Here is a 24,490-nt window from a genome sequence, read left to right on the forward strand (position 1 = left end):
AAAATAACTTCCAAAATCTTAAACGAATAGTCCTCCCTAATCTTAAAAAAAATATTAATATTTTAATAATTGATTAATTATTAAATGACCTTCACATTAGTTTGTGGGCGGAGACTGGAAAGGGAATTCGGAATAAAGCGAATGATAAGGTAGAGAAAGGGAAATGGTACCTATTTTCGAATACGAAGAGATGGTGGTTATTGTAGCCTGAAGATGCAAATGTACAGGAAAAAGCTTTTCGGAATAAATTGTAAATTGTAAAACAACATTTTTGGAATAAATTGTAAATTGTTTTTAGGAGTCTTTTTTCATGATGAATATGAAATATTCTAACAAATAATCTGAGATACTAAAAATGAATTCCAAATTCTACGTTCTAGAAAATATTCAGAATTTTGGACGTCGGTTGTAAGGTCTTGTAAAATTAAAGTCAAAAGTGTGTACACGTGGCAGCCAAGCATTGGGTAATGTTCTAAAAATAAAACTTTTATAAAAACACTTCATTCTAAGTTTCAGCCCATTCCTCCACCGTCCAGACAAGCACACCTCTCCTTCTTCTTCCCTTCATTCCTCTACCTTCCATCTACCATAACTCAGAATCTAACCGTTTGTTTCTCAAATTGAAGCTACCTAAGCATTCAGGACTCCAAGAGCTACGTTTCTACCGATTGATTTTNCGTTTCTTCCAACCGGTAAGAAAAACCCCTCTTCCATTTNACCCTAGAGTTGAAAACGTGAAATTCCTTATTGCAAGCATTCCATTTCGTTTTCCCCCATAATCTAACTTCTAATTAGTCCTAAAATTCATTTTCCATCATCAATTGATGATTTTAAGTGATTCTCACACTTTGGGTTCAAAGTACGTGGTCTAGGATTCTTCCTTGAGTTGGTCGGACGCATTAAAGATAAGGGGAGCTAGTTCTATTTCTTATTTTTATTGTGTAATGTGAATGAATGACAAATTTTGAAGTGGTATGTTGTTAAAGGCATGAAATTGGTTCTATTGACTTGAAATGCATGTATGGAAGTGGTTGTGTTATGTGAATTTGGTGATTTATGGCTATGAACTGTTTGGAATGATTTTGAAAGATGAATTATTTATGTTGGAACTATTTTGGTGTGAAAAATCTGTTGTGGTGTTGTTAGGAAGAAAAATCAAGTGTCTTAGGGTCAATTTAGGTCATTTAGAGGAAGTAAGGTAGTGATTTTGAGCAATTGAGGTCTGCAGCATATTTGGACTATTGGGACAGTTTTATCCACTGCATTGTGACTTGTTTGAGTCACTAAATTGGTAAAAATAGGTGCAAAGAGGTAAGATTGAGTTTTTGGTCTCTATGTTGGTGAAATTGGAGTTATTTGAAGAGAAGTGAAGTAGTGAATTTGAGAGGTAGAGGTCTATGACTCTTTTGAACTGTTAAGGCAGCTTAGGCAAGTTAATTATAACTTGTTAGAACTATAAAATTGGTTAAAATGAGGTTCTAAATGGTAGAAGTGGAGTTAAGTCCTTAGGTTGAGGAAAAACTAGTGTTTTGGGTGAGTTTAGAGGAAGTGAGGTAGTGGTTTTGAGCTCTAGGGGTTATAACTTGAATTAGGCAGTTAAGACAACTTACGTAAGTTCAAAGTGACTTGTGAGAAGTGTCAAAATAGCCAAGAACAGTCCTCAAGTGTTAAATCTAGATTTGAGCCCATAAGTTGAGAAAATTGGGGTTTTTGAGTGTAAATCTATGCATAGTTGTTAGGAATTGAGGTTAGGAATGTTTATACACCTTTAGACAAGTTTAAATACACATAAATTTCGAGTTATAATGATTAGAAATTCATAAAAAGGTCTAAAACGGAACTTAGGGGTGTGAGTTGTGCAAAATCTGCATAAAACCTGCAGAATCCACGCTGGGCGCCACCTGAATGGCGCTGGGAGTCACCTGAATGGCGCTGGGCGCCATTCAGCACACTGTTTCTGCTGTCGTTTTTGTTTTTGACGTTTCGGGAGTTCCAGACGTCCGTTTTGGACGTTCTTTAGGTCGTTCTGGGGGTTTTTGACCCTTCCGGAACCATTGGTTAGGGTCCCAAGGCTGTTTGAATTACTTAAGTATTGATAATTAAATATCATAAAGAAATTTGTGGTAATAAGTGATGGTTTTGTGAAAGTATGTAATGTATGAGTTGTTTTATGACATGGTCGATGTTGTGTGATGGTGTATGGGTTTGGTATGAGCCAATATAGTAAGAATGTACTTGAATGACTATGAAATTTTATGTTTGATGAAGCAAAGTGGTTTATGAGGTACATTATTGATTCAAGAGGAATATCAGGTGATTTGAAGTGGTCGGATTGAATATGAAATTAAGATCTCTCGGTGAGATCAGTTAGTGTATTGAATGTATGTAAGAGGCTTCCACTATGGGGGGTTATCCCTAACACTCTACGGTCTTTCATTCTCACTTAGAGAGGATTGACGCGTGTAGTGAGAGTAGTGGGAGGTCCTAGGGTAGGCGCTATCACTGGAGGTCTATTCCGCGGTAACGGACTAGCCTTGTGTGTGGTCGGGTGAAACCCCTCGGCAATGGCTTTGCAAAGCAGTAGAGGCCACCACAAGTGCACAACCCGCCCCAGCTCTATATACATTCTATGTCNGNACGTGTCTAGGAGTCTTAACATGACATGATGTTTGCTTTAGTGAGTTTTGTGAAATGAATGTTTATGTTTATGATGACTTACATGTTTAAGTGTGTATGAANGTTCTTGCAATGAATTGTATGATTGTTTGAGACCTAGCTCACCCTTGCACTTGTATGTTTGTATGTGTTTGCCTTCCCCCTTGCGATGATCATCCAATCCTTTGGATGTGAGCAGTAGGTGATGAGATACCCTTGAAGCAGGTGTGGGAGACTGAGGAAGATCCAGTCCCTAATACTTAGGACGTTTATTAGTTCTTATTTCAATAGCTTGTTAATTTTTGGAAACACTCTCTAGGCATCCTTCGATCTTTAGTTTATTATATATTTTGGAGAACTTTGGAAAACTTGTACTCAAGTCTTATTTCGTTTTAATTTCCACTAAATTTCGGATGACTGTATAAATATTTAAATATTATCATCTTTATCTCTTAACTGCTTTCCTATATTGTAATAGCTGAATCCTATTATATTATATGTGAATATGATATTTGGGATGTCACATCGGTAATGTTGATTAGATAAATAAATTCAGGTACCTTCTCCCATATACTCGTAGCCCTTTTATTAAATTGTTTAAAAACTCAAATTTTAATTAGTCTACTTGTTTGAAGGAGAGTGTCTTGAAATGCAGAATGCACTAAAATTGGAGTACTTCAACGATTTTCACTCAAACATGAGAAACTCTTATCCTTCAAATAACTAGTAAATGTAGTTCACTGTATATACTAAGGAAATATAATGTTCATAAGTGAGGTGAAGCACTGAAAAAAAATACAGACTCCAATTACATGTCAATATAATAATCTTCTGTTTGCATTTCTCTATCTAGCATATACATTCAACAAATGTTCTCACATCTCATTTTTCTCTAACAATTCATCTGTCTCTCTCACTAAGCTTCTTAGTACAGTCTCTTTCATACCCAAATGTTATACCCACAAAATTTGGAATTCAATCAGAGATAAAACGGCACAACAGATTTTATTACCATCTTCCAAAATAATCGCAGCCGGATTCACCACCGATCAATAAGCAGCAGCTCAGAAGAGAAAGTCAATTCTTTTCAAGAATTTGTTGTATAATTCACTCAAATTTACAGATCACGACCTCCACTCTGTTGAGGAGGTTACAAGAACAAAAAGCAACTTGGTAGATTTTTGTCGACATGTACTCATGGATCTGGGGTTGAAATGTGCTGATTCTTTTTACCTTGGTGGCAACTGGGAAACAGCTTCATGATTCATCCAAACAGTTGAGTAAGACTTTGGTGACAACAAATATAAGTCCGATGTAAATCCCATCAAAGAAGTTTGCTGGTTCTCCTTCTTGAAGGTCCACCAGGAAACAGCTTCATTATCCATCCCAACACCCTTTCCACAACCTAGTACCAGAAAATCACATCAATTCCTTTTTCTTCATTTTCAAGTTTTCTAAACTCTATAATCTTAAAACTACATGATATGGTTTCAGAACAAACCCACTACTTCTAGCTAACAACAAACAAGGTATCTAATGTTTCATATTAGATATTTGCACTGCTCGCAAGTAGTGAAGCATTCAATTACAAAATAGTATGCTGGGATTCATCATCAAAACCTCAAAATAAATATGAGGATGTATAAATGACGTGCACTAGACATGCAGACGATACGATCACATGACCAAACTACAGTAAAAATGAACATAGGTTACCTCGTCACCCTCATCTGCATATTGGGTGTTCTCATACACAATGCGGGAATCTGGTTGCTTAGTAGAAATATTTTCATGGACCATGCTTTGAGCAGTCAAAAGCTCTAATCTTTGTGTCTGGACCTCAAGTTTTCGGGACAACTCCTTGTTTATTTCCTTCAATCAGAAAAAGAAACAACATATATTACCAGGTTAGACTAAGACAACCAAAATAACAAAACAGACCAGAATGTGACAAACTAATGCAAAAAAAAAAGATCTAAACTTTAGAGAAGCAGCTCCGACATTTTATCAGTGTAGCAAATATATGCCTCAATCTGTAATTTGAATTTAAATAATTTAGTTTTCACGAATAATTATGTTTCAAATTCTAAGGACGTCGTTAATCCTTTAGATTTAGGATGCTAGCAGTTCGACTTTAGGATTACAAGTGTTTGAGTAAGTAAAATAACGAGCTATTCCACGTATTACATCTCCTATTTTAAAAATAGGTTTTCTACATTTAATACAATGAATTTTAATTGGATTACCTTCATCCTGGAACACTCAGATGATTCCAATGTCAAGGATTTTATCAATTCTTCTTTCTCTAATGCCAGCTACACAACAAAAGGTAGACAGGTTAACGTGGGCTTGTTTGATAACAGTTTCACTCTTGTAAAGTATGGAAAGCAAGATGGATGACAGAAGAAATTCTCCAAATAGTAAACAGAACAGAGGTGGGGTATATACCACCCACCGAATTCTCAACAGACCGAACCCTACCTCAGAAATAAGTGCATTAATGTTCTCAATCATTCTCATTTGATCATGAGGAATATTAACAGGAGAAACGCCGAGAGATGAGCGCCTAGTTTCAGGAACTAAGGACGACGAACTAGAGGCCTCGGCATCATTATCATTGATTTCTGGGTTAGGGGAGTTAGAAGCTGGATCTTCACTTGCTGCATTAAATATAAGATATATAAACATAACGAGATACAAGTCCAGTAAAATACTAAAAGCAATAGCAAGTACTTTAATCAGTATCAGTTGCCAGCCAGTCATGACTCATGACTCACAAAAATCCTTGAACGAAGAGGAGCATATGATCCAAAAGAAAACCTTACTAATCTTTCGAGACTTTAACCAAATAAGAGCAAATACCAACAAATGTTACATTCGCCATAAAAATACAACAAAGAACACACGATTATATAAGCTGGAAAAATCGGATACCAGATCTTGGTTAAATTACCCGTGTTTGACATTCTTGCAATAAGTTACATAAAAGAATATGATTTAAAAATGTTAAGAAAAGACTAGTTGCACCTACTGTTAGGCTGCGTTTGGATTGGGGTGTTTACTGTAGACATGGATTGGGAGGCACGAATTGGAGGCGTTTGAATCAAGTAATTTGGAGTGAATTGCAAGAAGGGAAAAGCGGGATGGGTGGTGAGTGGTGATATTATTATCATTTTAGTCAAATACTGTTGAGAAAGGACTAGTTGTATCGGCTGTCAGAAAAATAGTGTTGTAAAGCTTTATAAAGTTATTTTTTTATGTAGTCTGAAAAGTTTAGATAGGTTCAGGCTCTCCTAGTCTCAACAGGTCGTCCTATCATCCATATCGTATACTCCTCCCTTTCTATAATATATATTAAATTACACTTAGTCCAAGAATAAGTGAGACCAGTCACTTTTAATTTGGAACATGTTTTTTACTTTACATTTAACAGTCTAAATTTAGTGCTTAAAATGCGACTTGTGATGAAGCACGAGAGCTTTGTTTTCCACTTCCTACCTTTGTCTTCTCCCTAAGGCTGAGCTGGTTACAAGTACACTCCCTTCATACTTGTTTGCCGCTAATTCACCCAGCTCACCACACCGCTGTCACGGCTAATCTTATTTTTCATAGTAGCACATCTACACAATTTAGCATTTCATATTTTTAACTAAATGTTGAAATCATGTCTCTTTCACTAACTGATGCTTTTTTAAAATACTCTAATTTATGGTGTTCATGCCTAATATGATATGATTCTGAACACTGTTTATTTCTAGTTTTTGTAAATAATTTGTAGCACACGAAATATATTTTTGCAAGTTCTTATTATTGAAACAATGTAACTTCGTGCAGAACTTGTCTTGTTTAATGATAAAATATATTTGATCATTGTCCAAGATAACAAATTGAAGCCATTAATGTTATGCATAGAGATACAGGAACTTCCTTTGAAGAGGTTACACCGCCAAATTCTTCAAGTGTTGAAGAACTTAATATCAAACCCTGTGTTGGGATGGAGTATGAGTCTATTGAAAAGGGGAGAAATTTTATAGTTCATTTGCCAAGAAGAATGATTTGGTATATGTGTTTGATCAGGTAATGCAAAACCTGTGGTCTTGGTATGTTGCAGTAAAGGTCAACAAAAAGTGAAAAGATGCGTAGATGGAGAAATCAGGATATCATTTGTCAAATAAAAATCAGGCTCTGCTTACTATTTAAGAGGTGGACATTGAAAGCTATTGGGTTATTAAATCATTCAATAGCGATCACAATCACGCCAAGCTTAGCCCCAAAAGTGTGCTATATGAGGTGTCCTAAAATGATTGTTGCTGCAAAATATCTGGTGGAAAAATCTGAGAAAGGATTACCTCAAGGAAAGGTAGCTACTATTTTGAACAATGGTGGCTCATCATTCTCTAATAGAGATTGTTAGAATCATATCAGAAATCTTCGAAAGACAAATTTAGATATCGGAGATGCTTAAGTTGTTTTCAATTATTAAGTGAAAACAAGTTGAAAATCCTAATTTTTTTATGTAATCCAATGTGATGATGAGTCTTGAATGGTAGCTTACCAACAACAGGAGATGATACAAATTTTGATATAACATATAAAACCAATAAGTTAAGCATTTCATTTGCCCCATTTTTGGATTGAATAATCACTATGTCATATGTACCCAGGCACTTCAGGAACTCACCCTGAAAAGCTAACTATTATGGAGGTAGAACCAAACATTTAATTGAGCATCTCTTCTATTCGGCCACCAATGGGACCTCCAGGGCTCAACTCTTGCACTATGTCGAAAACAGCAGAGATGTGGTGGTTAAGTGTGTGGATAGGATCAGAGTGAGATGGTGGCACTGTTGCGCCACAGCACCAGTTTGCTGCACTTGCAACAGTGCAATGAAGCCATACTGAAGTTGTTCCCTTGTGATGACTCCCCTGAAGTAAAATGCTCGGAGAGTTTTATGATAGGGGGACAATTGGTTTAAGATGAGAAGACGAAAGCTTACTTGTGAAAGATGGGTCACCTGAGGAGATTTACTTATTTAATCTAAATCATATAAATGGTCCAAATTAAGAGCAACATTCTAAATTTACTCCAAGAGTACGTGGATCCCTCCCCTTTATAGATGCATATATATGTTGTATGCATATTGCTGCTGAGCATAGATATTCACTCAAGTCTTTCCAGCAAACTCTAAATTTTCAAGTATAATAATATAATAAAATAAAATTAACCTAAGCTAGGTATATTACATCATATATTCATATGCTTGTCTGCATAAGAACTTTTATAGACCTTAGACATTTTTCTGTTTTAAGCATATTTTATTAGTGGATACTAAGCATTTCATTCTCTCATTCCTACTTAAGAATAATGGAACAAAGAAAACAGGATTGAGTTGAAGATTAGTATGCAAAATTGCCCAATTGAGGCCTAATACACAACATATGTAAATTGAAAAACCATAAAGAATACCAAAAACAGACAAAGTAATAGTGCTAACTAAGGCAAACAAACCTAAGTCCTCTGTCGATGTAGAAATATCCCTTTTACTTGTTTGACTCTCGATAGACTTTCCAGTCGTTGAAACCTTTCGCATCTTAGAAAGCAGCAGCTTCTTTTCTGTATCAGGGTAACAGCAAAGCAAGAACACGGGTTTCTGAGTTCATAATATTTCAACTTAAACAAAACTTGTTTGCATTTGATTCATATTAAGAGGTTGCCATGAATGGTTTACTAGGATTTTTATACCACATCTCCAATATTTTTGTCTTCATAACGAAAAGACAAAAGTAATTCAAACGGACAAATGAATTAATCACATAATATAAACCAATAAAAAAGAAAAGGACAAACAAATCAATTCACTTAACTCTATATATTCAGAAAAAGATAAACAGTTAAAAGCCATGAGCAAAAAAATAATTCTGCAAAATGCACTATGATAGATTTCCAAATATAACAGAAAAAACAATAAATGTAAAAACATCAACAATTTAAGTCCTGAATATATCAAAGTAGGCATGCGTTAAGACTTCCATGCAAAAGATAGTATTTGTTTCAAAAACAACAATATGAGAAAACAAAAGAGTGCAGAGTTATAGATATCAGACTTGACCATGTCGCAAAGTTAAAACGAAGGATAAACGGTTTTTTTTTATAGAACAGTGTTAACCACCAAGTGAACCTTACTAGGGACAACAGTAACTGTGTAACATTTGCTCTTCACGCACATAAGATCAGCATTATTTTAAATAATATAAAACCTAAAAACTAAAAGCACAGTACTCAGATTATTGGAATTTGGATAATGAACATTATCCGTTTGTATGACTATAAGCTACAGAGAGATGTCATACTACAATCCAAAAGCATTTGTTTTCTATTTTCTATTCTCATTGCCAGTTTATAAGCTTCAAATAATTATAGGCGCCAACCTTAAAAACAATCCGGATGGCCAATAATAAATAAAAATTACAACTTAAAATGGAACATCAAAATTTGTCGAATTGAAATGCAGAATAAAAAACAGCTAAAGTCGTATTACCTTCTTGTAGAGCATCAATAGTGGAGTGCAAATCATGGCGGTCTTTATCTAGGCTAGAAATTTTCTTTCTGCAATATTTATTAAGAATAGTTATTGCCCCAGATGAAATAAGAAAAATATTTTAAAATGCCCAAGAATCAACAAAAAAAAAAAAAGGGGAAATTAGGAGCTGACATCAAGTCAAATTCCATCAGAATGAGGTCAATTATATTTAAACTAAAAAATGCAGAAAAAGTTATCTATACAAAAACAAAATTAAATTAGGGACAAAAACAAAATTAAATTCAGTGAAAGGTAATTTCAACTGTTATTTTCTCAGCCACCAAAAATTAAATGTGGGTGATTCTCGCATATAATATCATAAACTTCTCTTAAAACACTAGGAAATTTCATTTTCATATTCTACTAGGAAAAGTAAGAACTTCAAGGAAAAGAAATCTCCATACAAGAAACATATGCATGGGAGGGAAAACCAAGTTATGAGAACAATGATTTTCAAAATTATTTCTTCAGAAATAAATTCCACTCCAGCAACTCTCACCAATTACCCAAACATGCATGAAAAGTGGTGTGAACAGGGATCTTAAAGGCTTAGGCAGAAAATGAAGCATAAGAAATGGCATCGCTTTTTTTTCTTCCAGTTTTTGGCTCTAACATCCTAGCACCAATTCATCTATTCACCAATGACCTCAAATTTCTTTAAATAACTATGCTTTGAGCTTATCCAATGATTTCAAATATTCAGAGATGAGACAAAATATCATCGAATTTGGATATTAACAACCCAATATCATCAAAAGAAATTACATCGACACAAGAAGTTTCAATTGCAAGTCCCACCTGCAAGATTAAATATAAGACCAGACTTCCTAACACAGATACCCTTCGTATTAGTGCTATCTTTTTGGCTGTAATCAATGATTGAACATTCAACAAATCACAGTCTTGCCATCTATAGTTCATTTGAAGGAAATTTAAAACCTCAGAAGTACCTGTATGAAGAAATTTCAGCTTGTGCATTTTCCAACTGCTTCTCAAGCTTTAGCTCACTGGACCTTAGTCTGAGTGCCTGACAGGTTTGTTGAAGACAACAAATTAGTTGAATATAGTGAAAACTCCCTTGTGTTCAATACACACATAGGGTTCTCTATTTATAATAGAAGAAGTATGGGTTAAGACCAAAATACAAATAAGAAATAACAACAAACTAAATACAAATAACACCAAACTAACTAATAAAGATAAAAGATAAAGATAATATATTTAACAAGATTAAAGCTATAATCTAATATATTTGCTATATATATACAAAAATCTACCTACATGAGCTAAGATTGGAACACTGACATTTCCATGCAATGATTTAGGGGACAGAAATTACATAACCACCCTGCACGAATTGAATATGGATGCGGAATTTTTTTTTTTTAAACAAGTGAACCGTTTAGCCCTTCAAACCCAGACATTGCACTGGTCCACTTTACTTTGTATTGAAAGTTAATTTAATTATAAATTCTAAAAAATGGAGTTACCCTTCCATCATAAAGGCTTCATTAACAAATCAAATATCAGTTCTCCTAAAAAATTTCAATTTTTCAGAGGAAGTTCATCAATGGTTTTACATCTCTGTTTTCTAAGATACAAATATCGGTAAAATGTTACATGTAAATTTTTTCCACAGTACAAAATCATTTTTTTTCTGATATGTGCTCCAAATAATCCAGGCTATTATACTTTTATCTTTTGATCATCAAACTCAGATCGTATCTGGGATAAGATGAAGGGTTGACACTGAACATGAGTTCAAAACATAAAACAAGAATGAACCTCTAATATAAAGTTTATATCCAAAGAATAAATATAGGAGGTACATACGCAGATAGTAAAATGCAAAATATAATCTTCAAAACTTGTATGAAATTACTTTTAAAGTTGAATTATGTGTGCATATAATAGTTTAAGTATCATATATATATATATATATATATATATATATATATATATAAGTTTAAAAATTATAAATTTACTTAAAATTAACAACATACTCATCAGTAGCAATAAAAAATAATCTTCAAATAAAAAAAACAACTCGAAAACAACAAAGGGAAAGAAACAAAAAGGAAGAACAGACAACACAAAAGCAGCAGAAAATTGAACAGGGATGGGGCTGCAACACATCTGGGTTGACTCGAGATTATGATTGATGGCCTGCACCAAGGAGTTTTATCAAAGCTGAGAGAAAAGATGCATTTTTCCAGCTTGTGCACAGAAAACTAGGGCATTTGGCTCCTTTGACTGAATCAAAAGGGGACAAAGTCGTCTGATTATCTGATTGGCAACAAAACACACATTTGATAACATGGCAAACAGTCAAAAGGAGTTTTTACCCCACTGTTACAAATTAAGATTGAAACTTCCAAAAATAGACATCATTTCTAGAACTGAGGCAAGTGCCCAAATACCCAATTGCTAGAACAGAATCTACCTGCGTGCACAACCAATATGATGCAAAACCAAGCCGGTGCACCCAATAACTTCCACAACAAACACACACTAAAAAGTAGTGGTGTTGTTGCAATTCAAATGTCAGTTTCAGGACAGTTTGGCTCTTCTTGGAATTAAAAAATTTCCTATGCTATTTCAACTGGTTCCTAGAATAGTTTGGATCTCTAGATTCTATGGAATTTTCACAATGGGACGCATGCCAAAAAGAAAAAGGTTTTGATCAGGAACATTCTACCCACATACGTGTTATCATTCTGTAAGTTAAGTGAATTTTGAATATGTTGTATCTAGATTGAAGCATAATGAAAAAGTCAATAGTTAACTTATCAGTTTCATTGATTCAATTCATTTCATGATAATTCCTTCAACAAATCATTAGAACATATATCAATAACACTCTATTTCTTAATTTGTCATTTCTATCTGTTTTGCATAACAATTTAGTCATCAATTAATTTCAGATGACAGTAGAGTAGTAAATCAAATATCAGGAAATGCCAACATGATGAAGATTAAAAAATTTCAAAATAAGTTAACTGGATTTCAGATAAAAAAAATGGGAAAAAATATATTTTATCTTGAAAAGAACAAAAGGCAAACATACCAAGAAAAATCAGTACCTTCTCCTCTAAACCAATAACTTCAGATGCTAATAATTTTGCACGCTCATCAGCTGCATTACATTCTAGTTGAGCATTTGTATACTCACTCTTGAAAGCCTGAAGCTCGGCCTGTTGACATGAAACCAGTCTATTTTCAACCAAAGATAATCAACAAATCAATGTGGCAGAAGTTAAACCGAGTTTAATGCACTAAAAACTTTAGCTCCAAAATAGGACCACAACAATCTTAGATTTTGGGAAAAACACCACACTGAAAAAATAATTGATGGCACTTCAAAGAAATATGTGAGAAAAGGAGTTTGAGGGATCTTTCTACTGATTCAGATTTATATATTATAAGGATAGGTAGCTTACAACAGGCTTTTGCAGAAATTAAAGAAAGATGACAAAACAAGAGAATCCCCTAGGATACTACTAGGTTTCAAATAGATACAGCACAGCAATTCTTGCTTGAAAGATAATATAAACTATTCTAACACTCCCTTCAAGCTATATACAAATTGTATGTTCCAAACTTACAGTGCAGTAATTCTTGCTCAAAAGATAACATAAACTACTTTAACACTCCCTTCAAGTTAGAGCATACAGATTGTATGTTCCAAGCTTAGAACATATAAAGTAAATCCAAGCTCCTCTCAAGGAATTTATCACTAAATTTCAGCCAAAAAATAATATGATTAAAGTTTTCAAACCAAGCATGTGAAGATTACTTGAGACCATAGATGCAAACCAATTCGAACTCCCTCTAAGCAACAAAACGACTCTTGTAGGTTACTCCATGTAGATATCCTCCTCCAAACCACCATGAAGAAAACAAATATAATATACTAGTTCCAAAAGGATTTATATGTTTTGGATATTCTTAGGGTCCCACTATATTCAATCACAGATTGCCACAATAGTGTACAAAGTCAGAACCTCAACTTCTTCCATTGTTCAACACTTGAAGATATCGCACTCTTTCTTTTTCCAAGTGATCATGAAAACCTTAGCCAAGAAACCAAAGTTCGACAGAAGCAAACCAAGATAAAAAAATTTAACATTCAGTTTTTCCTATATAATCATTGGAGACCAAGAAAAAGAGTGCCAAGTCGAGCAGATACATGCTCCACAGATGTAGTAGAAACCCCAAAAAAAACACTTAGAAAACAAAGGAGAACTTGCCTAGGGTTAAAGAGAACCTACACATGAACAATTTCGATAAGCTAAGGTAAGAGTTGGAACAATGACAGAACAAGTTGACAAAACTCATGGAGGCAGCACAACAGTTTTCCATTGACAGGAATGCTGTGAGTGGGCAAGACACCTCTGACTGAGCTGCGCAGAGAAACAGTATGTGACAGAGAGGGAGAACAAATCTTTATGACCAGTAAGGATGGGCTTCCCTCACAGGCATTTCAGATCCAGTGGTCACTCTACTGCTTAAACCATAGGCAGCAGGGAAAAACACTATATGAGAGAACGAGCTTAAAAAACAACATATGAGAGAACGAGCTTGAGAAATCTTAACTTAGATCTCTCTAGCGCTTCAGATTCATATACTGACGAGGATCAGTGGCTGACAACAAAAGCTTGAGGAAAGAAGAAAAAAAAAACCCAAGGATACAGGACACAGATATTTACAACACAACAACTTTTGTTGAGAAGATAATATAAACTATTCTAACAATTACCATATGGGTAGATTTGAAAAATGCAAACAGGAACCCAATATCAGTATTTTACAGATAAACTGCACAAGATTAAAAACAAAGTGTTGTTACATAGAAACCATGATTGGAACCAATAGTGTTTTTTCAACAGATCGCCATATCATAGCAGATTTAAATGGTGGCAACCATGTGAGCGACACCCATGGCATAAAAGTGTGGAAAAGGCTTTAAAAAGGTCATTAAGGGGGTCATCTGTACTGACCCATACTTGGTCTAAAATAGGATTTAAAACCCTAAAACGTTAGGGAACAGTCACATACTTTTTCTCCCTCATGAGTCATAACTACCTTCATAACCCATAAAAACATTTAGTCAAATACTCTTAAAATATGCCCCACCCCTGGAAGGCAACAGCTGTCCTCCTTTCTTAGAAATCTTTCAGAAACAACTTTCTAAGGCCTTTTTGGTTTTTTATTTCCTTTTGGGAATATTTCTTATTTTTCATCATTTATATTAATTATTTATCTTCTTTAGTTAATAGTTCTTTTCAATTCTGTTTTTTTAATATTTACACCTTTTTTTAACTCTTCCTTCTCAATTATGTTTTATTCAATACTTTTTAATGTCTATGCGTCTTTTTCATATATACACTGCTTTATAATTATTCGCTTTCAATAATTACACTGCCAGTTTTTTCAATTCTGCCTTTTTTAGCTTATTCTTTAAATATTCTTTATTCAGTTTATTCCATATAGCTTTTTTAATATGTAATATACACACACAAACATATACAAATTTTATTTGGTCTACCATGGCTTCCACCATAAGCTGCCATGCCATCAATTATTAACAATACTGATAATCAAAGACACTTAATAAATAAGAAAAAAGACTATGGAAAGCACGGAAAAAGATTCTATAAATAAAAGGTAATTGATGATCATGAACAACTTTTGTTGTTTTAGCACCTTTCCTAAATTTGTGGTGACCCAAATAATCCTCAGTGGTGCACCATTTCAGGAACCAAGGATATAAAGTGAAATGGAAGGGTATCAAGAAAGTGAAAACAGCTATTGTGTATACCAAATTATATCATTCATATTCCAGACAAAATGATACAAAGAGCCATCCAATTAATCCAACCATAAACTTTCTACTTACTGAAGACATGGGAAGGAATCACAATGAGCTCAATAAGAAGCTCAATTCAACAAGCTCTGTACGCATCGCTTAATTCGATGCTTGATTATCTCTGCATCAAGTTTTATATGAGGCTAAGTATACTATCTCAATTAAGCTTAAACCCTCTAATATTGCAGTTCAAAAGACTATGAGCAACTTCATTGATATATAAAATATTTTTTAATTTTTAACTTCTAATAACAACAAAATTGTAATAATAATTAAATTTATAAAAATATTTCCGATATATGATCTAGTAATATAAATAGAAGCAAATGCGCAAATGAACTTGCAAAGGTACCAACACAGCCAAAAAATTATGCAACTAGATAGCCAATAGGAAGTGTTGATACAAACCAGTTGGGCTTTGATATCTTCTTGTAACTTCTCCATATCTGATCTTAATTGGTTGACAACACTTCTCTACAAAATCAAGGAAACAAAAAAGTGTGACTGCTTCATATCCTTACAAACAACTATCTTACCACAAAAGTAAACATGATGCACCAAGTTAAATTCAAAATAAGGTTTGAAGTGAAACCAAGATAACAAAGATCAGAGTACTAAACAATTAGCAAGAACCTAACCCGCAAACTAAAAGAACTACACCAGCCTAATTAAGTTCCTTTATACACCCATAATTGAAAGACCAAAAAGCAAGAGACATTTACACTATCACAACTAATGAAATTCCTTCACACACCCACAATCACAGGCAAATATGTTCAGATGTTTGATCTAATATAAGGAGTACAGTACAAGTGCCTCCTATTACTGGAAACATGTTGCTCTTCATATTAAATTATTAAAATTAAATAACACAACATGAAATATCATAATATGTGCAATGAAAAAACACCTTTAGTTCTGAAACACTGAAGCATGTTTTATAACTATAGTAACTAATAAAGTTGTCACTTACCAATAGTTTAGATTTTAAGAGAAATAGATTAGAAAGTAACGTAAAAAAATTAAAAACCGCAAAAGTGTCAAAGTTGAATATTCCTCAAAATTATATACTGCAATACATGGTCAAACCTGTTGATTATAATTATCAGTTAGAGTTGAATTTTCAGTAGCTAGTGATTCTGCTAACACTTGAGAAGCCTCAAGAGCACGTTGCAAGGAAAACTTCTCTTTTGTTAGATCTTCAATATACTGCAAAACAAAAGAAAACAAAAATATAAACAAATATAACCTTTATTTTTCCCATATAATAATAAAGGAGTGGAAAACTAAGATGTCTATTACATGAGTGCATTTTCACTACAATAATTTCAATACCAACTAAAAAAATTACAATTTACAAATTCAGTTAAGGCATAACAATTACAAACTTTTGAGAGTTGAGAGACATATAAAAGACCTACCAACCAAACAAATATGCAAAGCATAATGTATGCCTACCGACGGAAGAAATGATAAACAAAAGTAAAAAAGATAAGATACAAATATATTCAGCTTCTAGTGCTGTTTATACAACCAATATGCATCATTTCATTGTTGCAAGTTCAACACTCAAATAAAATATTTTTACACCCACAAACCAAAGAAAGAATCAAATCATAGTTGACATATCAAAAGCAGGACCCCACACTACTAAATAGTGAGGTTACATCCCTAGTGTGTGACTGATACAAGACCAGTTAATAAAGTAACAAGTTATAATATTGAGCACCGAAATCAAACACAAGACAGCACTAGAGTTTCCTGTCCCAGAGACAAAAGTCTCCAACAGAGTATTCTCTGTCCACAAACTGCAAATAACTTCACACTGGGTAATTACAAAACCTACTATCAGATGGAAAGACCTCGTACATAAGGTTATTTTCAACAAACTGCAAATAACTTCACACTGGGTAATTACAAAACCTACTATCAGATGGAAAGACCTCGTACATAAGGTTATTTTCAACATATAACTGCCACCTGAAGTTTCTAGTACAAACTATTTTCTAAAGCGGTTATTTGCAACACCTAAATGTCATCCTTTCTAATAGAGAACTATTTTATAATAAATTTACTACTACATGACACTTTAGTTTCTAACACATACTCATAATAATTAAACTACCTCCAATCCGTTAATGGAACTAACTTGGATATAGTTACCCACAAATGACAGACTAATAACTAATATTCTGCTGCTTGAATGGATGAACCAATCTGATGGATAATTTGTATCCACATTCCATTAATTTAAACTAGACAAACATCAAATCACAATCATGTACGGAAATATCTTAGTTCTAACCTACTGACATTTCTTTCACAATTTAAGTACAAAATCACAAAAAATTTCTCCAACTCTAATAAAAAGTACGCACATTTTAGCTCATATTTAGCATATACATATTCCCATCAATCAAATGCCTGTACAAACAGACATTTGTAACTAGTAAATTAAGCAGAAAACTCAATAAACAAAACAAAATCATTTTTTATACTAATTCATCAAAAAAGCATACACAAAGTAAAGCACTAATTCATCATATAACAGGCCCCAAGAAAGTAATATCATGACCATAACTAGCAGAAATCACCTGTTCTAAAGCAGCAAAGTCTTCATTTTTTGAAGATGAGTAATATGCATTCTTCTCCATGCCATTTTCCTTAGCGCTTAACAGAGTACCATGATTATCATTATCAACAACAGAAGGGGCTAAATGCTCAAGTGGAATATGAACATTCTCAGGTGGCTTAGGGAAATAAGTAGAGCCTGGTATATCATTGCTGCTTGATTCTAGATGATTGGACATAGAGGAACTTTGCTCTGATTGATGAAATGGAGAGCCCAAAGAAGTTTTGGTGACATTTAGAGAATCAAGAAAAGATGGACGTGACCTCCTAGAACTAGATTCCACTGGCAATGGAAGTATTGGTCTATTATAAGAGGAACTTCTTGCTTCCAAACCTGTGGAATGAAATTTTGGCGTATTTGCCCCATGAAGACTAGGCAGATTATTATCAGAGCTACTAAACTTGGAGCTGAAAGAATCACTGAAACCTGAAATAAAACATATATTATGCAAAACTACGTCAGCAAAGAGCACTAATGTGATTGTCAGGTTGCATGCATGAAAAAGGTAAAACAAGAAACAAATTACAAAAATTTAAAACTATAAAAGCAAATAGAAAAATAAACTGTTACCTCCAGAAAGCGAATTGTGTGAGTAGCCACTATCTGAAGTGCTAGAATTTGTCAGCTTGATTTGCTGTAGAGCATCAACAGAGTTTTGAGGTATACTTTTTGAAGGAAAATATGAAGTGAGATTATTAGTAACCGCATAGTCCTTCAAAGAGCTGCTACTCTTGTTTGACTGGTCATCTTTCATCCCATGTAAACTAAATTGACTAGCATTACTATCGAAGTCTTGACTTTCCTGCGGGTGTAGAGGAACAGTTTGGTGGTTTGTTGCCCCTGATGAAATTCCATATATATCATTCACATTATTTGTCTCATTGTTTTGACTAAAATCTGCAGATTCGGTAACTAAAGCATTATATCTATTATATTCATCAGTATTGGAATTTGCCTCCACCAAATTTGTAGGTGTACTAAGATCATTCCTAGCAAAAGATGTTTTACCAGCCAAAGACCCTTGATTACTACTTTGGCTAAACAAATTCTGAGTCTTGTCATTACCAATCCCCAAACTTGAGCTGTCAGTACCAGCTCCTCCCACACCATCAGATGTCGTAACTCCGTCAAACTCGTTAATGCGTACATTTTCAACTTCAGAAGATTGTTTTTTATTCAAGTTATCATCAGAATTGTTAGCTTGGCTAGAGTTTGAAGTCTTCTTGGCTCGCTCTGCAGCTTTCTTTTTACGAAACTCCTCCAGCTGCAAAGCCAAAAATCCAAAATATTTGAGATTGACAAAATAAAAAACATAAAAAAGAGAATAGCTTTTCAGAAGTAGTACAAACTACAAAGTAGCACAACACAATAACTAAGAAGTAATAATGAAATAAGTAATCAAATTGCATTGAGAATATAAGGAATCTATTAGATATAAAACCATTCATCTGTGTCTTCATGTTGAGCTTAGGCGTGATGTATTTCTTGACAAGGTCTCAAAGCCTCTAATTACAAATTAAATTATTACATGGCCCGATTCATTTAATTACAAGTTAAATTTCAACACAGACTAAGGTAGACCAATGAATTGTCCACACTTCAAGCCCAGAGGGATATTACTTAAGACGAGGTGTCAAATATAAAAAAGCACATTCATGAATCTTCACCAAACAATTTTAAGTAGAGATACTGGGTTCTTGACAGAATGGATGGATTATGCAGAACTATCACAGTGACAGTGACATGCCAATATAGAACCTCTAAGTAAAAGTTAGAGACAAAAGACACCCCTTTTCATTCAAAGAACCCGTGTAATTAACTGAGAATTCTGAGATTAAGAGAAGTAATGAACACTTCTATAGTATGACAGCTGATTTCAATAACATTCCAAAAGGAAATAATATTCTAAACCTAATAAACGACTGAATCACTTCAGAATAACTACATAAAGGGACTAGAAATAAATTAACTAAATCAAGATTTAATGAGATATACTACATGTTACAAAGCATGCAAAGTCCAACATTTAAGACAAAACATAACTTGAGGCATTTAGCACTCAAAGGAAAATCTTCTTTGGACATAAAAAACGGTTACTAATCCCAAATAGCCGTATAAAATGACCAACCTACCTAATCTGTTATGGCCAGCAGACCACTATTATGAAATTCCGGATATAAGTTAAATAGTATATACTACATATGCATATGTGTGTAAAATAATATATATATATATAGACAGACAGATAGATAGATAGATAGATAGATAGATGCTCAAGAATAAAAAAATCCACAAATAAAGAAGCAAAATCCCAAGAATTCACGCCTTAAGCAGCACCAAATGTTGTCATTCCAGGGGCAAATAGAAAGAAGTTTTTTCTTTGAGGCACCATAGTGGTTGCTATGGCCATATCCATGACACCACAATGCTGCTATAGTCTGCTATTGACCACTCTGGAAGTAAAAGGAATCTTTCATAGGAAAATTATCAATATACAATATTAGTATTCAGTAAATGGCTTCCTTGGTTGTATGATAAACTAACTAGTTTATTCTTTTACATGGTATAATTTCGTAAACTCACTCCCCAAATGCACATGGTAAATTATTATATGCTTGAATTATTTATGTTTACTGAAGCTTATTTTAAAATAGGACTCTTCAAAAAGGGAACAGGGAAGAAGGATAAGTATTATAATAATGTAATATTATTATTCAGCAAACCTCTTCCCTGGTTGTATGATGCAAATCAAACCCAAGAGTCGGTGCAAAATAAGCTGGTGGTTAAAGAAACAGACCTGGCCACCAATGAAACTAGCTAGTAGATATCAAGTAGTCCAATCCTAAACAAAAAGCATAAGTGCGGCTGAGGTAAATGCAATAATGTATGAGTAACATACCAAAAGAAGGATAACTAAATCCTTAGAAGGGAGAAAAAGTTGCTCTCACAAGATTATTATCACTATCCCCAAAACAAAATATAGCAACTAAGGTTTTAAAAAATACGGCCTGCCACCGCAGCTTTGGCTGTAATGCCATGGATTTTGGTTTGAATATCCGCAACCACAATAGCAGCCACATTTGTCTAGAATTTCCACCAATATCAAGTCAGATGACTGAACCATGACTATAATTTAATACCGTGGTAGCAGCCTAAAAAATATCATAAGCTTTGTAAACCCAAAAAATGGATCCTCAAGCAAGAAGCTACTAGATCACCAAGCTCCATCCAACAAACCCTCCTCTTACACAAACTCAGAAACAACCACCCTCATTATTCCCTGCCCCTCAACTACCTTGAAAGAGTAACAAGTAATGCGTCATTGAAGATCACAAATTCCAGTTCTTTTCAGCTCCCCTCCGATCATTTCACTATTCCCTTCCCTTTACCATCCCAACCACGATCAGTAAAACAATCCAAGAGCTACAAAAAGTTCATGACATACAAAAATAAAAAAAATTCATCCAAGTCCAGCCACAAAAATTAAAACCCTATACCGAACTACCCACATTACTCACACGTGCACAAATGCGCGACATTATAACAACAGAAAACACAGCATTAAGCAAATCAACAACACATTTCCTAATCTCAATCTCCAACAAGTCCACAATCAGGACAAAAACGAAACTGCAAAACCAAATCAACCAAATCCATACCCGGCGCTTGCCAGCTTCAAGATGCTCTTGCTTCCGCGACGACGTGGAGGAGTTAGGCAGCACCTGAGCCGATGCCATTAGAGAACCACGAACAAACGATCTAGAACGAAAAAGAAAAACGCACAAATTCAAAACCTCAACGCGTAAAACGCCATCACCCTCGCAATGGATCCGAATCAAGCAGCCCCAAACCCTAGCATCAGAAGGAATTTCCCAGATCGCGGAACTGAGGAAAAATAACGGTGCAATGAAAGGAATTCATAAAAATTGGGAAATAATTTGAAAATTTGAGAAAATAAAGTTTGGGAGAAACAAAGGAATCGAAATTGCGTGCGGTGTATTGCGTTTCGCGGAGGGTGTCCGATCTGATCAGAGAGAGAGATTTGGGTCTCTCTCTTTGTCTTGGATTTGGGATTTTCTTTGTATTTTTTGCTTTTTATTTTTGTTTATATATTTAATTTAATTTTTGGCTCTGGTTTGCAACGTTTTTATTATTTGAGAAGATGGAGGCAGGCAGGTGATGGAGGGTTTGAACTAATTTGGGTGCCTCGCTGGGAATCACCAAAAGAGGACACGTGTCCATGCCATTTCACTTCAATCCATTTTTAATGTAAGAAAACAACTCCTAAAAGATTAAAATAAACTATAAATTAAAAGAATTATAAAAGTTTTATTACATAAATTTTGTAGAGGAAAATTGTTTTTATTTTTTAATTCATAAGCAAATTGTAGAAGTAAATTTTTAATTATTTTGTAAAAATAACATGTGTCAAAAATTTTAAATAAATAATCATTTTGATATAATTTATTTTAGTTTTAATATAATAAATAAAAAAATACAGAAGTTTTAATTTTATTTGAAATAATTAAAATAGTTAAATAATTAAAGTAATTAAATACGTAATGTGTTCATTTATTTCAATTATTAATAAAATTAAAAAAAATTATTGTATTAAAAAGGAATGACATAAATACTTATTTATGATTGTTTATTTAAATATTTTTAAATAATTTGATAAATGATTTTATTTATGAAATATGGTTAAACTTTAAGAATGTTTTTAAGACGTGATTTACCATAACTTTGTAAAGGAAATGTGTAAACCCCATAAAATATAATTTTTTTTAGAAGTGATGGTAGTATAAAAATAATGAGAGTCATTATTTTAATATTAAATGTTTTTATTATAAATAGTTTTGTTATAAACGAGTTTCATTATTTTAAAAGGTATTATCTTTTTAGAAATTATTTTTCTAGAGTTCTCTATCTTCTTTCTAAGAGTTCTAACTTCTGAGTCATCTTTTGACGATTAGGAGATACCTAATCGACCACGGCAACGATGTCTACGTTTCTACCGATTAATTTCTTCAATAGAGCAAGTAAGTTTCGACTCATTTTTCCCTTTTCGTTTCCAAATCTGATTTAGAGGAATCTATTATTGTTGCATGTGTAATTATGTCTCTCCTACTTGTTCTTGGTTCATCTAGAGTTCTAAGGACTCAATCCGTTTTCAATTTCGTGTTTCGTAGGTTCGTCGAGGTATTCCTTACGGTTTAAGTAATCGGCGAAACATTTTGAGTTGGGCAGTTTCTTTAAGAGGTAAGGGAAGCTAGGATTCTTGCTTCAATTATGTTTATATTAATAATTTTGAATCTTTATGAATTGTTGTTCATTTTGAAGAATATACTATGATTGAGTGTTTGATAAGTGTGTTTAATTGTCAATTTGGATTATATGATGTGAAATGTAGGTGTAATTGTGTAATCTTAATGTGTTGTACTATTTTGTACTGGATTGATAATTGTTGAGTGTATGTTGGGGTTGAAATCTGAGTTATAATGAATCTAAAGTTTATAGATGAAGTTTGAGAGTTGGTTTGAAGGAAAGTAAGGTTTAAGATAGTGAAATTTTGAAAGAAGGATTGTAAACTGGTTTGAGGCATTTAGGGTTGTTATGAGATGTTTTATGACTCGTTTAAGCATTAAAATGGAAGAAATCTAGTGTAAGAGTGTTTGGTGGTTGATAGCTAGAGTTTAGTTTTGTTTAAAACTAGTTTTTGGGGGGTTTGGATCAGTGAAAATTTGAATTATGGGTTCTGTGATTAAATGGTCATTTTGGGGAGTGTTAGTAAGTCATTTGGGACGTGTTGAAGTCCCTAAGTGATTTGAAAACAAGCTATAATTTGAGACTAAAATAAATGTCATGTTTTACTAATACAAATCATGTTTTTACCAATGAGTCTATTAACATAAAACTTATCTTTGGGTTAAAGTCTTACTCAATTAGACTCATTATCTTAATGATAAAACTATCAAATTATGTTCTTTTTCTTAATTCCTGTGAGTAAATTAAGAAATATAATTTAATATTTTATCCTAATTAATCATATAAATATGAAAAAAATTCTTGTGGGTAGATTTTATCATATTAAATATAATTATTTACAACTAATGTTTCTCATGTAGCAAAACTTTATATACAATTTTAATTGATTAAAGATGTTGTAGCTACTCTTTAATCTATTAAAACTATAATACTACTAAAACATTAATAATACATTAATATTTACATAAAATTCTTAATATGCAAATATATTAATAATAATGCATATTTTATTTGCACATATAACAACAAAAATATGCATACAAATAATATCCATAAAAATATACATTATTAATCCAAAAACATTTAAATATATATATATATATATATATATATATATAGGCAATTAATTTTTATTTAGGGCAATTAATCTTTATTTTTTTGTTTTTTTGTTTTTTTTGAATTTGAATTTGAATTTCTCATGAGATAAGGATTTGAATTTCTAATGAGATGAGGATTTGAATTTCTCATGAGATGAAGATTTGAATTTGAATTTGAATTTGAATTTGAATTTAAATTTGAATTTAAATTTCTCATGAGACGAGAATTTGAATTTCTCAAGAGATGAGAATTTGAATTTCTCATAAGACGAGAATTTGAATTTTAATTTGAATTTTAATTTGAATTTTAATTTTAATTTGAATTTCTCATGAGATGAGAATTTGAATTTCTCATGAGATGACAATTTGAGTTTCTCATGAGAATTTGAAT

At 33.1% G+C, this 24,490-nt stretch overlaps 1 protein-coding gene across 4 annotated transcripts; it reads right to left on the reverse strand.

Annotated features, from left to right (window-relative positions):
- Positions 1–3,375: 3,375 nt before the first annotated feature.
- LOC106772030 (protein BLISTER) lies at positions 3,376–21,858 on the reverse strand. Of its 4 annotated transcripts, none has more exons than XM_022784742.1 (14): positions 21,397–21,857; positions 18,803–19,001; positions 18,308–18,577; positions 17,700–18,163; positions 16,195–16,314; positions 15,514–15,579; positions 12,320–12,430; positions 10,187–10,263; positions 9,195–9,262; positions 8,165–8,269; positions 5,137–5,315; positions 4,902–4,970; positions 4,372–4,527; positions 3,376–4,060 (listed from the first exon to the last, which is right to left on the reverse strand). In XM_022784742.1, exons 1-14 carry the CDS (start codon positions 21,472–21,474, stop codon positions 3,980–3,982), a joined length of 2,043 nt encoding a protein of 680 aa, XP_022640463.1. In that variant the 5' UTR covers positions 21,475–21,857; the 3' UTR covers positions 3,376–3,979. The 4 variants fall into 4 exon arrangements, 3 of the variants coding, with proteins under 3 accessions (XP_022640463.1, XP_022640462.1, XP_014513644.1); XM_022784741.1 differs by having other exon boundaries at positions 18,746–19,001; XM_014658158.2 differs by having other exon boundaries at positions 18,308–19,001.
- Positions 21,859–24,490: the final 2,632 nt, after the last annotated feature.

Source organism: Vigna radiata, chromosome 8, assembly GCF_000741045.1.
Source record: "Vigna radiata var. radiata cultivar VC1973A chromosome 8, Vradiata_ver6, whole genome shotgun sequence".
NCBI classification, from domain to species: Eukaryota; Viridiplantae; Streptophyta; class Magnoliopsida; order Fabales; family Fabaceae; genus Vigna; species Vigna radiata.

Coding starts and splice junctions, on each gene's coding strand:
- LOC106772030 (XM_014658158.2), bottom strand. CDS start 21,474: ATGGCATCGGCTCAGGTGCTGCCTAACTCCTCCACGTCGTCGCGGAAG. Junction 12,431..15,513: donor AAGATATCAAAGCCCAACTG/GTTTGTATCAAC, acceptor TCATGTCAACAG/GCCGAGCTTCAGGCTTTCAA. Junction 5,316..8,164: donor TACATCGACAGAGGACTTAG/GTTTGTTTGCCT, acceptor TATTTAATGCAG/CAAGTGAAGATCCAGCTTCT.